Source organism: Megascapheus bottae, chromosome 3 (assembly GCF_031878675.1).
Source record: "Megascapheus bottae isolate mThoBot1 chromosome 3, mThoBot2.hap1, whole genome shotgun sequence".
Classification (NCBI taxonomy): domain Eukaryota; kingdom Metazoa; phylum Chordata; class Mammalia; order Rodentia; family Geomyidae; genus Megascapheus; species Megascapheus bottae.
Genome location: NC_143511.1, coordinates 18329828 through 18348473, shown reverse-complemented (window position 1 = coordinate 18348473; position 18646 = coordinate 18329828). Strand labels below are relative to the sequence as shown.

Here is an 18646-nt window from a genome sequence, read left to right as displayed (position 1 = left end):
CTAGAATATAGAAAGGGATTCCAATTGTACCTTAATTTTAACAATGGTCCATAATTAACAATTTTGAGTTAATGCTTGAATTTATACTTTAATTTGACATCATTACATGTCAAGGTCTTTTTAATTGAAAAAAATTCCCAGCATCAATTATAGAAGAAAAACTGAAATCTAACCACAGAATAGCATGAAAATTTAAAGTTCACATACTTTTTTTTTAAAAAAAGGATGCACAATTAAGTTTAGAGATATGATTTAAAGTGTAAAAGAAATCACAAGACAGCTAGAGTTAAAAATAAACCTTAGCTTAAATTCAAAGGTTGGGTGGTGTGTCTGAGCTTTTGCTCAAGGCTAGTGCTCTACTACTCTGGGCCACAACTCCATTTCTGGTTTTGAGGTTGGTATTTGGAGATAAGAGTTTCATGGACTTTTCTGCCCAGGCTGGGCTTGAACTACAATCCTCAGGTCTTAGCCTCCTGAATAGCAAGGATTATAGGTATCAGCCACCAGCACCTGGCTAGCATTTTGTTTGTTTTAAGGAAAATTAGCTATTCAGTAAGTGGCAAAAGAAATCTTGGCTATCTGATGGCAATCCAACTAAGCATAGCAAGATAAGGAAAACTTCATCTGGAGCATCCAATCCCAGCTATGAGTTGTGTGTGCTAGGGGTTTGCAACTCCTCAAGTCCTGAGTCAAAAGGACCTCTCAAGAGAAGGCCGAAACAGAAGAGTGGCAGTTTAAGTCCAAGATAAAGTGATGGTGGAAGAAATGACTCTGGGTACTGTTTCACATTTTTATTTTTATTTATTTATTTATTTATTTATTTATTTATTTATTTATTTATTTATTTTGCCAGTCCTGGGCTTGAGCTCAGGGCCTGAGCACTGTCCTTGGAATTTTCTCAAGGTTAGAGCTCTACCACTTGAGCCTCAGCACCATTTCCGGCTTTTTTCTATGTATGTGGTACCGAGGAATCGAACCCGGGTCTTCATGCATGCTGGGCAAGCACTTTAACCACTAGGCCAAACTCCCGGCCCCCTGTTTCACATTTTTAATTATTAAACAGATGGTTAGAAAAACTAGGTCAACTTCATTGAAAACAAAACAAATAACAACAACAACAACAAAAGCTAGGTGCTGGTGGCGGTGGCTCATGACTGTAAATCCTAGCCACTCAGGAAGGTGAGACCTGAGGATCACACTTCAAAGCCAGCCCAAGCAGGAAAGTCTCTGAGACTCTTATCTCCAATAAACTACTCAGAAAAAGTGGGAAGTGGGTGCTGTGGCTCAAAGAGATAGAATGTCAGCTTTGTGTACAAAGAGGCTCGGGATAGCATCCAGGCCCTAAGTTCAAGCCTAGCATTGGCAAAACAAAAAAACAAAACTCAAAAAACCAAAAATCTAAAATCTAATTGTCAGAAGATGGGTCTTCAGGGAATTAAGAGCTAGATAATGGCATGAGCCTGTATTTGACACTGTCAAAAGCTGTGGATGCTACAGAGAAACCAGGAAGAACATTACTTATTATTATTATTATTATTATTATTATTATTATTATTATTATTATTTTGCTAGTCCTGGGCTTGAGCTCAGGGCCTGAGCACTGTCCTTGGGCTTTCTCAAGGCTAGAGCTCTACCACTTGAGCCTCAGCACCACTTATGGCTTTTTTTCTATGTACGTAGTACTGAGAAATTGAACCTGGGTCTTTGTGCATGCTAGGCAAGCACTCTACCACTAGGCCAAATTCCTGGACCCTGACTTTTTTTTTTAATAGCTGCTGTATAATCACAAGATCTAAATTAAAAAAAAAACAGGAAAAAAATTGAAGTAAACTTAAAAGAAAAAAATGGAAAAGTAACAGTTTTATAAAATTGCTGTCCTTTGGGGAAAGTCAAGCAAAGGTTTTGGTATCAGAATTTAGTCAAGTCCCTCCCTCCTCCAGCAATCTGCTGCTGGTCTGAGCTGAAGGGCAATCTGGTTAGATCGCTTAGTGGCATAGAATTCTTCATTACACAAACATCTCCATCTCCAGAAACTTCATTTGGTGGAGGGCTAATCAACTTTGCCTTCTCTTCTTTAATGTGGAGCATCCGTAATTAGCATTTAAGGAGGGGGTGGCATTTATTATAGGTACTTTATTCATAAAAAGTCACTTGCTTTTAAAACAAGATTCTAAGTGTAGAGCAAAGATCTCAGGGTGGTATGGATGAATTATAACCCAGAATAAAAAATGTTCAAGGGACAAATCCACAAGAAAAGAAGTCAAAGGGAACATTTCAATTAGTTTTTTTCGACCAAGGAAGCACCCAGGTCTAAAATACATTGTATTTCAAAAAAAATGAATTCAATTATTCCTTATAAGGGCTCTATCACTACATTTAGTAGAGAGTTTGAGCATCTTATGAGTGCTATATGTGAAAAGCTGTTCCAAATGGCGAACATAAGGCACTCAGAATGCTAAAAGATGATAAGGCCTGCAAAACCGATCTGACCAGGGTAACGATGAGAATGAAGTCCACTGCCCAAGATTCTCAAGTGTGTTCCTCAAATAAATCAACCTTAAAAATAAATGCAAAACACAAGCTTTGAGGTGGTAGTACATGTAGGCAGTCACTGCTTTTCAAGAAGCTAAGGCAGGAGCTCAGGAGTTCAAGGCCAAACTGTGAAACACAGTACCACCTCGTGTCTTAAAAACAAAAATACCACACAAAGCAATGAAGAGGAGAAGGGAAGACAGTAAATATGACAGAGAATATGATAAAGGTTATGACAAAGAGGGAAAGGGAAAGAGAATATGAGAGCACATGAGAGACAAACAGAATACAAGAGAAGAGACAGACACAGGAAATGAGTAAAGAAGGTCTCTTTCACCTTGTGTATTTGGCTTTTTTAATTTAGTCAAAGCTGTTGACTAATTTTGACATGATTCTGAAACATATCCAGAAATATCAGCAGACTGCTTTTCACTCTAGTCTGCCACTCTTGAAATACATTGATAATGTTTAAATAATTTACACCTATTTATTGAGAATCTGTTATATGTTACTTCTAATGTAGTGTGTGTGTGTGTGTGTGTGTGTGTGTGTGTGTGTGTGTGTGTGTGTTAGATGGAGGGGGAATTGGCACAAAGTGCTGGTACAAAATGTGTTAAAATATATTCTTTGCCCTAAGGGATGTCAGACTATCTGGGAAGTAAAGATAGCACAGATGAATCAATTAAGAAACAATTAAGTGCCAAATAGTGAGCTGCTAACTATGAATGCAATAAGAAAGGAGAGATGATTATGAGTTGTAGTCACCAGAGAATAATATGCAGAAGAGGTGGGGGATGAGTTACACTCTGCACGCAGAATGGATCTGATCAAGCAGAAAAGAGAAGATAAGAAATAGGAAGAAATCAGAAAAGGAACAGAATTTCCTTATTCATTTAGCACTCAAATTCTCAACACCTTTTGGCAAAAACACAAGATGCTTCACAATACGATTAGCACTGGGAGTGAAGCAAAAGGAAAAGGACGTGACTTCCTGTCCTCAAAGAGGTTACACTGTGGCCCTGAAGACACTCGTGCTAGAACTAAATATCTGCAGTGCAGATACCATGTGGACTGTAAGAGAGCCTCTGCTTATCACAGTCCGGAGTCGGCTGTGAACAGAAAATGGATAACTGGAAAAAAGTTCCCAGGGTTCTAGCACCTTAACATGGACATTGGTTTTGTAAAATTCTTCCATTTGGACAAAGATGATTCTTAGGTCTGAGGAACTGATCATCCTAACTTGATTTACCACAAATTATAGATCAAAATTCAACTTATTCATTTAAGTTGTGAACACATAATGACAATAAAACAGAATGATTAGAAAAAGTAATGACTAGATGTCCTATAGATCTGTTTGGTGGAACAGACTGCCTGCCTCTTTCAACCACTGAGTGCTTTTTCATTTACAACCACTAGCTTCTTGCTCATCTTCTGTTTCCAGGATTAGCCAACACTATTTTTGTTGTCTGGGGTCTTTGCTTGTTTCTTTGGTAGTTAGCACTGTATCATGAATTAACCATAAACTCCAACGTTCAATTCCACCAAAGTGAAAGGCTGCCTTTCACAACCTGCTCGATCTGCATCTGCAGGCTTCCCATAATTCTCTCTGGTCTACTATTTCACGCATGATGATATAGCTGTAGATAGCACTGACAACTTCTTGGAAGGGTTAGCTGAGAAGCACCAGAGTACCAGCATCTCCTTATGCTGCAACAAACAAGTGTAGTGGGGGCATGCAGTTACATAAATGAATAAACCTCCTCAGGTCAAGTGAGACAGAACCTTGCACACCACAGAAGTTACCATGGCAATGGAGAACCTGAGCCAAGCCCCCTTTAGATCTCTCTGCTAAAGACTTCCACCTCTGTGGCTTTCTGAGAATTATTTTCTGGATGAAGAAATGGCACTTATCAAGACGATCAACCACTTAATTAATCTCCACAGGCTGGTGGCCTTCAGAACAGGATGGATGAGAATCTCTTTGAATTTCCAGCATAAGCGGGAGGCCCCACAGCCCCGCATCTTTTGAGGGACTTTTCTGTATTACCTTGCTGCAGTCTGCCCATCTTTCCAGCCACTAGAAAGCTTCTTCACTACCCTGGAGCCCTCCTAAGTCCAAGACCAAATTAAAAAAAAGTAGTTGCCTCTTTTGGCTGAAAAACAAAAGAATTTAAGTTCAAGGGGCTGCATGGAAGGCTGGAAGCCAAAAAGAAGCTCAATTTTACCTTAAAGCTTCTATGAAGTTCCTGGATTCATTTAGGAGGTAGAAATGTGAACTAGTCAAGTGCATGCTCTGTTAGGCCTTTACAAAAGCCTGTGGTTCTTACCTTTGCTTTCGCTGAATGATAAATCCTAGCACATTATTCGTAGCCAGCTTATCAGAATAGTACCAGAACTAGGATAAGGCAGAAGACCTTACATATGAGATAAAGTCCTTGTTCACAGAGGACAATTTAACTTAATGAACATTTTTAGTCATTTATAGCATCTTTAGTACCACACATATGTGGTACTTAGATGACCTGCCAGGAAACTCAGAGCTGTCTTCTATTTCCTATCAAAGGTTTCATGGTATTTCCACAGTGTTTATGGAGGAACTACTTACTAAAGGTACGCAGGCCAACCAAACTTCTGTCAGGGTTGGTTCAGGGTGTTAATGTTACTTCTATCTGACAGAAGCAAAGCATTAGTTGCTTCTATCTTCTACTGTTTCTAGTTTTCCTTAGGAGGAATCTAGTGTGTGTGTGTGTGTGTGTGTGTGTGTGTGTGTGTGTTGGGCTTTATAAGACCTATGTCCTCTGTCATCACTATCTGAAGCTTCTATAGATAATAAGTTTTAAACAAATACACTGGGTGTTAGTTGGGTATGGTGGCTAACACCTATAATCCTAGCTACTCAGGAGGCTGAGATCTGAGGATCACAGTTCAAAGCCAGCCAGGGCACTACACACCAAGAGACTCTTATCTTCAATTGTTCACTAGAAAAGGGAAAATGGGGCTGGCTGTGGCTGGCTGTGGCTCTAGGGGTAGGGCAGTAGCCTTGAGCTGAAGAGCTCAGGGACAATTTCCAGGCCTGGTGTAGGGTGGTAACCTTGAGCTGAAGAGCTCAGGGACAGTGCCCAGGCCAAGAGTTCAAGACCCATGACACACACACACACACACAGCTGCATTAAATTAAACTTTATTTATGAAAACAGGCAGTTGAAAGCTGGGTGCTGGTAGCTTACGCCTGTAATCCTAGTTATTCAGGAGGCTGCAATCTGGGGATCATAGTTCAAAGCCAGCCTGGGCACCAAAGTCTGTGAGACTCTTCTTATCTCCAATTGACCAGAAAATCCGAAGTGACACTGTGGCTCAAGAAGTAGAATGTTAGCTTTGCGCTAAAGACATCAGGGACAGCACTCTGGCCCAGAGTTCAAGCCCCATGACCACCACTACCATCACCCCCCCCCAAAAAAAAAGGCAGGGGGAGGGAGGGAACAGGCAGTTGGCCTAATTTCTTCTGTATCCTCATTCTACTATAAAGGTACTATAGGTTTTAGCTGGACATAATATTATCTTGAGTAAAGACTGTAGAGAAGACAGTAAAAAGATCAAACAATTAAAGATACAAATGTCCTACTAAAATATCAGAAAGCAGTTGACAAATTGAGGCCTGTATCCCATGTCTACTCTGCCCTTCAGGCAAGTTGAATTGAGGGCAAAGAGTAGCCTTTTATCTGATCTTTCTCAGTTGTAGGCTTAAAAATAGTTTAAGTACATCTATGCCTTATTCATTTCATCTCAAAGAGCTCCAACCATTCTGGAAAGGAAACAAGATTACTTTTCAGAATCATTAGAGACCACTATGGAAGACAAATGCCAAGTTTAAGCTTATAAACCCCTACCCCTATTCTGGAGCTTGAACTCAAGGCTTGGACACTGTTTCTTTTTAGCTAAAGGCTAGCACTTACCACTTGAGCTATATGTCCCTCCACTCTAACTTTGTGCTAGTTAACTGAGAGTCTCAGAGGATTCTAAGTATAAGCCACCACCAGTTCCTAGCTGCAAGCTTTGTTTTTTGGTGTTCTTCTTTTATTTGTTTTACTATTATGGCAAGCATTAGGAGACAGGGCCTGTTAATCACATAACAAGAATAGAAGTTTATCACTCAAGTAAGAAAGAAATGGCATACATGTTATAGATGCTCTTTAAAAAAAAAAAAGAACAAGCAAGCTAATCTACTCAGGATTAATATCCTCTTCTGAGCTAAGGACAACAGCTTTATTAATTAGCCATGTAGAGAAAGATATCCCTGTCCTATATATTTCCTGGTGAAGTTCAGGGTGTCAAGTTTCCTTAACACTGAAAGTAATGCTTTCTAGGCTACAGTAGAAGCAAAAATCTTCAGCGCTGGCTAGGCAAAGTGAGGCTTAGTCTAAATCCCAGGGTAGTAAGCAGCAGAAGGAATTCTCTTGGTCCAAGAGAGCTTTCCTTTCTTGAAAAACCTAGCATATGTCTAAACATTTTTTAAACTATCAGATAAAAGAGAAAGCCAGAAAGACTGAAGAGCCAGGCCAGCATATACTAGAGTTCCAGTATTTGACTTACCAGTCAAACTCTTAGTAAGGTTATCTCCTCAAAGATTTGTCCCTAAGTCAGATAAATGTGCTATTCTACCTGTGAAATTAATTTTGCATGTTCAAATTGCACATTATGTACTGGAATAGTGTTATAATCACATTCAATTAAAAATATAAGCCTAAGTATCAAAGTAAACTCCAGTGTTGACTTATGGTAAAGGACCAATGCCTTCATTTACTTTGGATTTATGGCTGCTGCTGAACCATGTGGGTATTTTAAGAAGGGACTTTGGCAAAGTGAAATTCTAGATTCTTTTTTCACTTGAGGCAAACATGGGTAGAGCATTCTTAAGCCAATGTTGCAGTGTAAGGCTTTGAAAAAAAATTTCTACTGTATGCCAGTGTGACTGAGATTTGTGTCCTTTGGCTAATGTTAGGGAGCTTTTGGTAATGTAGGCAGTAAACTCATTTGACCTGATGTCTCAGTATATTAAAGCAGGTGGTGAACCCCTGAATAACGAAAGAAAACCTACCACCATCTGTTTATTGTGCTCTTTATCTAAAGATATTCAAAGCACTTAGATTTTTGTTTTTCAAATCTGTAACAAGTTAATAAAGGAATCTATACAACGCTCCAAGGTTTAGACTGTGTTTAAGCTATATGTTATATAAAACTGGAAGAAGGGACTAAGTGCAAACTGCTTATCTATTTTCTGGAATTTCTCAAGCTTTTAAATTCTGTCACTACTGCCACTCTGTTCTTTGAGCCATGGATTGTTTACTATAAGTTGGCTAGTCAAAGCAGAAAGGAGAAAGTTCATATCATTTTCTTGAATCTTTAACACTAGCTCCAGTAGGAAGAATTTAGATAGAGTAGGAACAGGGAACAAGTTATATGGGGAGTGGAGGAGAAGCTATAGGTTCAAGTTTAAAAGTTAATATGTATGATTATCTTCCAAGTTAGCATGACTAAATGATGCCTAGCTAAGTAAGACTATGTTTCAATGATAATCACCAAAGACTTCTGGAGTTTCCTAGTAAATTCAAAATAACTTTTCCTCTTCACATCATAAATATGGAACTATCACAGATAACACTGATAAGGATGAATAATTTGTATTTTCCATAGTAAGTCTTTCATTTGCTATGAAAGATACAAATAGGTATTTATCTACTACTTTGCCACCTATATAACACAGCACAATCCATCTGTACTACATTTTCTATCTATATATTCATCCTCTATTTAGCTGCACTTCAATGGTTTAAAGCGTAGGCTTTAGAATAAATGAATTTCAACTTCTGCTCCTGTCACCTATTAACAGTGCAACCTTGATCAAGTAACTTAATCTTTCTTAAATCTAATTTGCTCCTGTATAAGAGGATGATAAGAAATATGTACCATTGTTGGGAGCTGTGAGGGTTGGATGAAAGGACGAGTATAAATGATTAAGTACAGAATGTAATAGAGTGAATTTCCAGTAAATAGCAGCTATTACTGCTTTGATTAGATCTCAGATTGCTAAAAAGAGTAAGTAAAAAGTCTTAAGGGCCTGTGGCTCTGAAACATTGTATACCTACAATAGCCACAAAGAGATAGAAGAAATGACCCATCTGTTATTTTACAAGACAATCACTGGTGAAGCTCAAACATGAACAGTTATCACTGTTAGGCAATGAGGGAAAAGGTAGCCATATTTCAGTAAATATAGCAAATATAAACCATAGGTATATACAAAGTATTATGACTGGTAACAGAGTGACTCACTATTTTTGGTATTGGATCAGACATCCAGTGAGGGTTGATTCTGGAATTGGATCATAAACAATGAAGATGAGTTAATTAGAGTTAAAAAAAAAAAAGAAGAAGCTGAGCTGGGTACTGGTGTGGCTCATGCCTGTAATCCTAGCTACTCAGGGGGATGATATCTGAAGATCATGGTTGAAGCCAGCTTAGGTAGGAAAATCAGTAAAATTCTCATCTCAAATGAACACCCAAGAAAGTGGGAAGTAAGGAATGAGGAAGAGGAGAAAGAGAAAACATTGCTGTCCTCTGTTCTCAATATTCTTAGGATGTGGCTTGCCAAATACTAGGAATATGTTTAGGAAAGCCTGATTGTCACACTACATATCCCCTAAATCTAAATTGATGAACTGTCACTACAGTTAGTCAGCACTCAGAGAAGTTGGCTCAAAATTCAGAAAGATTTCTCCAGGGTGGTGATAGTGTATGGGAAGTCTGGTCGAAAATGGCAATGAAATGTTTTATTTATAAGATAGAAAAACATGACATGAAAACTTTCTATGAAGAAAAATAAGACAAAATACGCAGGATCCACCAAAAAAGCCAGGCTCTCTATGAAGAATTAGAGCCGTTCACTGTATGGGAAGTATATCCGGGTCACTTCTGTTTCTGCAATTCACAGCAACCACTACAACTATCCTGGAGACACAGAAAGCAGATGCAAAGGTAACCCAGGACCTAAGACTGTGTCAGAAGGGTTATCTGGCTAAAGAAAAGGTAAATTGCTTAGAACTAAGAACAGGATGAAAAAGATGGCTCTGATTCTCAGCCTCTTGTCACATGGTTAATCTAAGCAGGTCAGAATGCCTGCTTGGGCACTAGTCTATCAGGAATCCTATAACTTTTGGGTATTATGGTAGATAGTTATAATCCCAGCTACTTTGGGTCATGTAGGCAGGATGCTAGCATGAGGGATAGAGAGAGGGAGGCAAGGAGAAATAAGAGAAGGAAGGAAGGGAAGGAGGGAGGGAGGGAAGGAGGGAGGAAGGAAGGGGGAAAAAGGGAACCATCCATGTTTTATTTAGGTAAGGTGACCAAATGTCTCAGCCCCAACATTCTCAATTTACATTCCATTTTTCAGTATAAGAGCAGAATCTTCCCTCTTTAAAGTGTCCTGATTTGGATAACAAATTTTATATACCTTATTTAGTTCATGCAACTAGTTTAAACAAAAGATTAAAACATACAGCTTTCCATTAGGAAAATGTATTTCTTGGTAACCAACCAATCGACTTCACAGAAGAACACAAAAACAGACCAAGTGACACAAGAAGAAAATTATTCTTTGACAAGTTCTGGGGGAATTATTATATCAGCAAGAATTATTAACTAAGAGTATTAGGTGAGGAACGATGAACTGAAGATTGCTCAGTAACAAAATCACACTGCAAGAGAAAAAAATAAAACTTTGCAATCAATACAGGGAGCTACTACCCTAATACTATGATAAATCCCAAGCTGACCCAGGCTAGGTAAGCCAGTGTATTTTATTTATAATGTATTCTAGTCACAGTGTTTACCTTGAATTTAATTAAGTCTTTGATGTAACTTTAGAGTAAAACCATGGGCTAGAGGAACAGGTTAAATTATACTATAAAACAGCCAGCCAAATCCAGGCCAATCTCTTCAGCATACTGGTGAATGCAAAACAGACCTCCATTAGACTAATAGAGCCTTAAGAGACAAAAGAACCAGATGCAATCAAGAGTCTTAAAGTCAACCACCACTCAAGGACATATTAAGAAGAACCTGGGAAATGGAATATAAACTAAGTATAGAATAAGAAAAACTGATTATTAATTTTAGATATAATATTGTATTATTTGCTATGCATGAAAAACCTTTTTTGATAAAAAAGATCCACATTGTTGTCTAAGAAATTAGATATGCTTTTATCCCTTAACTATTACTTCAACAAGAAAACAGGTTTATATACCTATATCAAGTGTAGGTACCCAGATATAAATAATTGGGAAATCAACTTCCCCCCCATCTCTACTAAGGGAAAGTAAAACCATTTAACTCTAAAGAATAATCACTTCACTACTATACAGACATTTTAAAGAATATTTAGGTGTTATGTAATATCTGAAAAGTATAAATATTATTTTGCAGAATAATTGTTTGATTACTGTAGAGATCAGCCAACATTCTGGCCTGGCCCTGCTACTAGGGATGTTTTAACAAGCAGGTCTGTTTCTACAGTGGATTAAGCTTATGCTAGCAGAATTCTAAAACACTGGCTTTCATCTCACTAGCAATGGCCAGAAGAAACTGTGCAGGATAGCTCTTTGCCTTAAAACAACAATCTAGATTAGCATCTATTTTTTTTTTCAGTAAGTAATGGGTACAAGACTCTCATCTCAAGAGTCAGTAAGTGTGTCTTTCCAGACAGAATTTAAGGGGAGAAATGATGAGAGGTGGAGGATTTATTAAAACATATAACTCTATAAGCGAACATTACTCATTAAAGGCAGAGCAAGAAGTGCAAAGGAGGTAAAGGAGAGCAAGGGAATCAAAGATGAGGAGGGATGAACAAACAAGCAGATAGGAAGAGACATAATGAGCAGGAACAGGGGAGGGTGTGCAAAATGAAACTAACATGGGAAGATCAATGAAATTTGAAATGATGAAGAGAACAGAAGGACAGAGGGGGCAGGAAGTAACAGACAGCTGGTCAAAGGTGGAGGGGGCAGAATTTGGAACAGACAAGAGTTGAATTCATCTTTCCATCTCAGTATTCACTGAAACTCACAGTGGGAGCTAGGAGAGAGGAAAGCAGGAAGGGAAGGAGGAGAGAGGGAGGGAGGCTGGTGGGAAAGATGAGAAGAATAGCAGAAAATAGAGCAGGAACAAGAAGGATATCATGAACATGTGGAAGGAAGAAAAAGTAAAGAAATGAGTACAGCACCTGTTTCAGACCACGGCACACATGAGTCTCAAAATATGATAGACAGAAAGCACTTTTTGTCACATTGCAGAATTATGCAATCCCAACTTACCATACGAATACAAGAAATATTTTATCAGGCTGCATTTCCGTGGCTAATTTGAACTGAAACTTATCTTATGTAAATGGATGGAAAGGCAAAAGCATAACTTTACTGAAAAAACATAGTGCACATAGCTTTTGAGTCTTCCATGCATTACTAAGTGAAACCAACCAGCCACTTGGGGGATTTCGTTTTCCCCAAGGTCTTGCTCTTATCCACTGGCTTGCTTTATCAAATGAACTGGCCAGAGGCTGCTTAGTATTTCCCACCCATTCTTCCTACTCAGAATAAAAGTAAGAGGAGAATGTTGGACTAACATAATGTACACAAAAATCTGGCTAAATAAAAAAAAATCCAGATGCCTGATTATCTAGATTGCTGACTAAATTGATTATATGAATTGAATGATGGCCAAAATCTTTATTTTTTTTTCCTGTTAGGCAAGACTTAATCTAGAAAATTAACAGATCTCTCTACGATACAAATCTTTCCTGAAACATGTAAGTTTGATTGGCAGCTCACAAAAGAAATTCTGGAATGCATGCAAAATTAGACTCACAAACAATTCTCATGCAAAGGAAAGCCTATCCATCAATATATATAGTGGCTCTTAGCAGTCAACATTCTAGGTCTAAAACTTAGAATCTAGGAAGTATCGTGTTTTAAGAAGCCATAATTAAACTTACTTTTGTTTTTGCCAGTCCTGGGGCTTTAATTCAGGGCCTGAGAACTGTCCTTGAGCTTTCCTCAAGGTTAGCATTCTACCTTGAGCCACAGCATCACTTCTGGCCTTTTCTGGGTATGTGATACCAAAAAATCAAACCCAGGGCTTCATGCATGGGTAGGCAAGAATTTTACCACTAGGCCAAACTCCTGGCCCTCAAACATTTTTTTTGTTTGTAATTTCTAATCTGTTTAGGTGTTTTCTAACACATATGATTTGAATTCGTATGAAAAATTACTATTGAAAGATGTCAGATTACAATGTTGTATGTGTTTGGGAATGCAGGAGATAACAGAATGGTAAGATTTAAAATATTTTGCTTTTGATTTCCAAACAGAAAGCATTAGGAGAAATACTTTCCCTGACTCAGGATTCCAGTATTGTATAAATCTTTTGGGTGAGATTTATGAGCATGACACTTGAAAACAAACTTAGCATGTATACTTTGGAGTTCGACTCTCATACAGATAACATAGACTGTAGAAGTTATAGCACATTCACATGAAATTAGAAGTTTAATAGGAAAGATCTCAAGACCTCCTGATTAGATACTCACTATTTGGTAGAGTCAGATAACTGATATTCTCGTCGTCTATCATAGCATTCCTGGATTCCAGGATCATTCCACAAGCTCTTTATTGCGTCTACATATGGATTCTCAAAAGCAGACACCTTCTCCACATCAACTTCTCGAACTAATTGTGCATGAGCCTGTTTAAAAAACAAAAGTAACAGCTGTGTTGTCTATTACTCTCCAATTGCCTCTGGTTTGCACATTATACTGAAACATCCTTCACAGACAGGTTTTCAAATTGGCTGACAACAAAATAATACCTCTTGTTTACTGTTTTTCTTAAAGAAACCCAGTCCAAATTTCTCCCCATTACAGGAAACTTTGAGGTTAAAGCTGATTATAGGGAACAAGAAGAGAGCAGAGTGCTTGGCTCTCCTGCCAGAACTTTGGGAATATCGTGCTACATACACTGCTGTTTTCTAATTATCATACTCCTAAAACAACTACTATTAATTAATTTCCTCTCAATGTTTACAGTTTACTATAATCAGCCATATACTATACTATGCCCATCAGAAATTCACCCTCATCTAGTTACAATTAGTTCCTATAGTTCACTTTCAGAAAATAAAAGCACCACAGCTAACATTAATAATTGGAACAAAAATAATTCTCCCTCCATTCCTATCTACCCCAATTTCCAAAATACTACATTGCCAAATTGAGGAACTTGTTCCATATATTAATGAGTGAGACTTCACTATTTCTGTTGTCTTTAGCAAGAAAAAAAGATATTTTTCAATAATATTGAAATAAAAATGTTTTACTTATTTTATTGTCTTGAAGAACTTATTTACTGGGTATTTCATTAACAAAACTGCACTTATTTTCAAATTAACCGGAATACACCACTGTCTAATAATCCCAACCAAATTAGATTTCAGTGAATGTAATATATATGCAAATTAAACATACATATAAATATGCAAATAAACAGAAATATAACTAATTAACTTGGAAACTGGAAGCAGATGGCTGGTAATTACTGAAACAATCCTAATTTTGTAGAGAAATACACACTTTTAAACAAGGTTAGTTAATGACTACTGTCATTACATCATGGCCAAATTATTTGTTTCATCAAATATTAAGCACATAGAATTTTAGTACGTTTAATACACATTAGGCACTGTGTGGATCCAAATCCTTATCTTTCCAGTAAGTAGAAAGGGTCCCTTGTCAACAGATTAATTTTGCCTTATGGTTTTAAGAATTTCATCACTTGAGGGGTCAGTTGCGGGACTTGAGCTCTGGGCCTGGGTGTTGTCGGTGAACTCTTCGGCGCCTCATTAGCCCACCAGCAGTCTTACTAGCCCTGAGTAATGAACAATCATTGCCTTACTTCAATCATACTCCTCTTCAAAAGGCACCTTCCCTCTTAAGTGCTTTCCCTCTTCCTTTCCATACCTTCTTTAAAGAGCTTTCCTTCAGGCGCTACATTATTTTTCATTACTTATGAAAAGTTTCTTCTGACTTTTCTCCTCTCAAAACAAACTTGGAATCACAAGACTTCTACATTTTGCTCTATACAAAAAACCATGTTTTAGGGGGGGAGGGATACGGGTACCAAGACATGTGAAAGGGTATCAATGTATGTGAATTAATGCACCTTCTATCTGGCAAATATCATGTAACCCTTTTACTAATTACAATAAAAAAATAAAATAAAATAAAATAAAAACAAAAAAAACATGTTTTAATATATTCCTCATCCACATTACATACTAATTAGAGCTGTGACTGCAAGTCCTAATTTCTTTTGGGGTTCAGTTCAGAGCAAACACACAAGTATCTGTCCAATGTAATTGCATTTAAAAGTATACGTAAGTACAATACCAAAGCTGATAAATCAAGGTAGATTCTCAAGGCAATCTTCTATCCATTAGCTACTCTCTTAGTATTACATAATTCTTAACAGTGCTTAGTTGGGTTTGAGGACTATTTATTAGACATTTGCTAAGTATCTCACTCCTTTGTTAGTATCATCAATGGACTAGAGGTGTGGGAAAAGTGCTAAGAGTGTCAGACTTAAGCAACCAAGGCAGGCTCAGCAGTGCAGTATCACGACCTAATACAGTGCTGGACACATGGGAGATGCAATTAATATCTGTTGAATAAAGTATGAAAAGAAGGAATAGGAAGAATGGAAATTGAACAAGACTAGAAATCAGGAATCTAACCTCTAGTTTTTGGCTTTTTCGTAAGTCTTATATCACTTAAGATCTCAGTGCAAAAGCACTGAGGAGTTCTGACAGTATCCCTCTCACATCATAAGAGCTGTTCAAACAACTTTATTGACAAGGTAAGGTGGAATGAAGTTAAGTTTGCACATGATCAAATACAACACTGAATGGACTAAGGAGACTCTGAGGTGGCAAGAGGTGGAAAGGAGGTAGGTATCTCGCAGAAGATACGTGTGTGCGTAGACACAAAAGTCTGATGAACAAAATGAATATGTTTTTTTTTCTAACTGAAAAAAAAAGTCCTTTGAGAAAGTTTCATGTTCACTCTATTCAAACAGATCTCTAGAGCAAAAGCTGTAAGATCTATCAAGGCCATGAACATACAACTTTAAAGTCATTCTACAGCATCAAAGAAAGAACATCACTCCTGAACAGACACGAATCCCCATGTTGCCTTCATGAAGGTCAGAATGTTTGACACTGCTGTTGTCTCCTAAGATAAGAATACCATCCTTGGTGTTTTGGAAAATGACATCCAAATATAATTAACTATAATTTGCATTTATATGAGCTCTTATCTGAAGTTCCCTTAGGTTATTTAAAAGTATGCCAGTCAGTGTTTCACAAAATATGTGTAAACTAAAAAAACTGTTGAAATAAATGTCCCCATTAGCATCATAACCCTCTAATTTTATAAAAAAAAAGTATTGCATAAATGGAAAGAATATTTCTGGAATGTTAACAGTAAGAAGATAAATTAGATCCTTTTTTCTCCTTTACTCAAATGTTGACAGCAAAATAGGAGTAAACACTGTAAACAAGAATACAAAATTAAACAATTATTCATAAAAAGGCTAATTTTGATGAAAAGAAACCAATGTCCATATTATAAATAACAAGTCAGTTACAATTAACTACCCTTTCTACTTTGAACATTGTGAACAGAAAAAGCAAAATAGTCACCAGTGGATTAATTAATAATAAACAAAACTTAAGCTACAATTCTCCATCGATTTAAGGTACAGTTGAGCTGATGAAGTTAAGGATGAATGCTGGCTTTCAGAACTTCTAGCAAGTGAGTGGCAAGTCTCAGAAGGAACACTATTGAGAGCCAAGCAGCTACCTCAAGGCACTGGCAGCATTCTGGGGAAAGACCACATGGAAACCACAGATGTGCCAATGTGGTAATGACTTGTTTCTGTGATTTGGTGGTCATAAAATTCAGGCAAATCTTAGACGTGCTGATATTTTCACAGTTGCTTCTGAAAAGGTAAACAGGGATTGAGATCCTACCCACAGTGGATCTTGCCTAACCCACTGAAGGCCAAATTTTCAGGTGAAAACACAGAAAGGTCTCACAGCTTTTAGGAAAGTCTTTGGAAGGCTTTTCAAAAACTCATTAACAGCTCAAGATGGGATTAGACTGGCATGTTACACTTATTCTGGTTCTTAAACTCCAGAAGTTGCAAACCAAATGGTAGCTTCCACATTTGCAGATGCTCTTAGACACAAATATTCAGTTATTAAGCCTGCTCTGTTATAAAGGTGACCCAACAAAAACATAGGAATCAGGAATGTGGGAACTAGGATGAGTTTTCATTTTCTACTGACTGAGACATCAGTCTACGTTTTTCTTCATGTTACTTATTTTCATTAGGCATTCGATTCTAAAGGAAAAAAAAACCCCTACACACACATCAATAAACTGAAAAAAGAGAGTAGCAAAAAATCCAAGTACTTTCTTTTTTTTTTCTTTTTTGTTCAACTGATGGACAGAGTAGAATTATGGTGCCTGAGATCAGACGGCTTATATCATGATCTCACTTCTGCCCAGTTCTCCCAGAGCATAATCTTATGCGAGCTAGCTCAGATCTCTAAACCTCTGATTCCACTCAATAATTCACTCTTACAGTTCTTTAACTGTGAATAATACTATTGTTTACTTACCAGTCACATTTCCAAATGCATATAAAATACAGGTACAGCCTAACACCAAAAACTAAAAGTTATTTGGAAGGCAAAAGAAAGGAAAAGTAGTGAAGAAAATATAAATTGTGGTACATGTATTACAAACACCTCTAAGCTTCTGTGATCTGGGACAAGTCAACCAAAACTTTATTTGCTGAAATGCTAACAATGTTAACTGCATATTGGATCTGAGTTCTAATTTTTGCACATATCTTGCAGCATAAAATTTCTTGCAGAAAACTTGAACACAAACTCATCTCTCAAAAGACTTCACTGTTGCTGATCATATCAGAACTAAACAGCCGACTTCTTTCAGATGCATTGTACCCAGAGACAGTTGTTGCTGTATCTTTTTATGAGCATTTTGCCTAAATGACCAAGAACAGCAAAATCACACTGGGTTGCTGCTGCTGCTGCTGCTGCTACATAGATGCATGCTGTGAGTGACTCATTCCCACAGAATAGCCTCTCTATACTTATGATTCAACTTGAGGTTCAGCAAAATTACAAATTATTATGTGACCGTCTTTTAAAGCCCCTTAGGAAGATTAAAGATCCTGTGCATAGAATGCTTTAGAGGTAGAGATCAAATGGCTCTTTTTTGATAAGCTCATGTCTGTCTTAAACATGGTATTAAAAAGAAACTATTGAGTTGGAGATTTAACTCCGTGGAAGAGTACTTGTTTGGTAAGTACCAGGCACAGAAAGAGGGAGACAGAAAGAGAGAAAAAGGAGAAAGAGAATGAAAGAAAGGAAGGGAGAAACAGAGTGAGAAAGAGGAAGGGAGGGAGGGAGGGAGGCAGGGAGGCAGGGGAAAGGAAAGGAGAGGAGGGGAAGAGGGAGAAGAAAAGAAGAGGGAGAGGAAGAAGAAGAGGAAAAGGAAGAGGAAGAGGGAATGGGAGAGGGAGAGGAGGGATATGCGGTGGGGAGGGTGAAGGGAAGGGGGATTGGACAGAGCAAGGAGAGGGAAAGTAAGACACACACACACACACACACACACACACACACGCACGCACGCACGCACTCATGCACGCACACAGGGATAGATACACTGCAGGGGGAGGGGGACTACTGATTTTTTTTTCCTGAACAATTCAGGAAACCACAGTGGTAAAGAGAAAGTATTGAACCATAGCCTGAGACAAATCTGGTTTCAATCGTATCAGTTATCAGGCTTGTGTCCTTGGGGAGGTGGCTCAACCTTCCTGAACTTTAGCATCCTCATTTATAAAATAGGTATGGGAATTCATTACAGGACTGTTAGGAAAATTAAAATAACTGTTAGTAAAGTGTATAGAACAAG

At 37.8% G+C, this 18646-nt stretch overlaps 1 protein-coding gene across 1 annotated transcript in view; it reads right to left on the bottom strand.

The window, feature by feature from the left end:
• Positions 1–18646, bottom strand: part of Gnaq (G protein subunit alpha q) — a 265905-nt gene that overhangs the window by 56098 nt on the left and 191161 nt on the right. The window contains exon 3 of the mRNA XM_090329614.1: positions 13175–13329. Within this exon, the coding sequence (XP_090185740.1) occupies positions 13175–13329 (155 nt within the window). The remainder of the gene's footprint in view (positions 1–13174; positions 13330–18646) is intronic.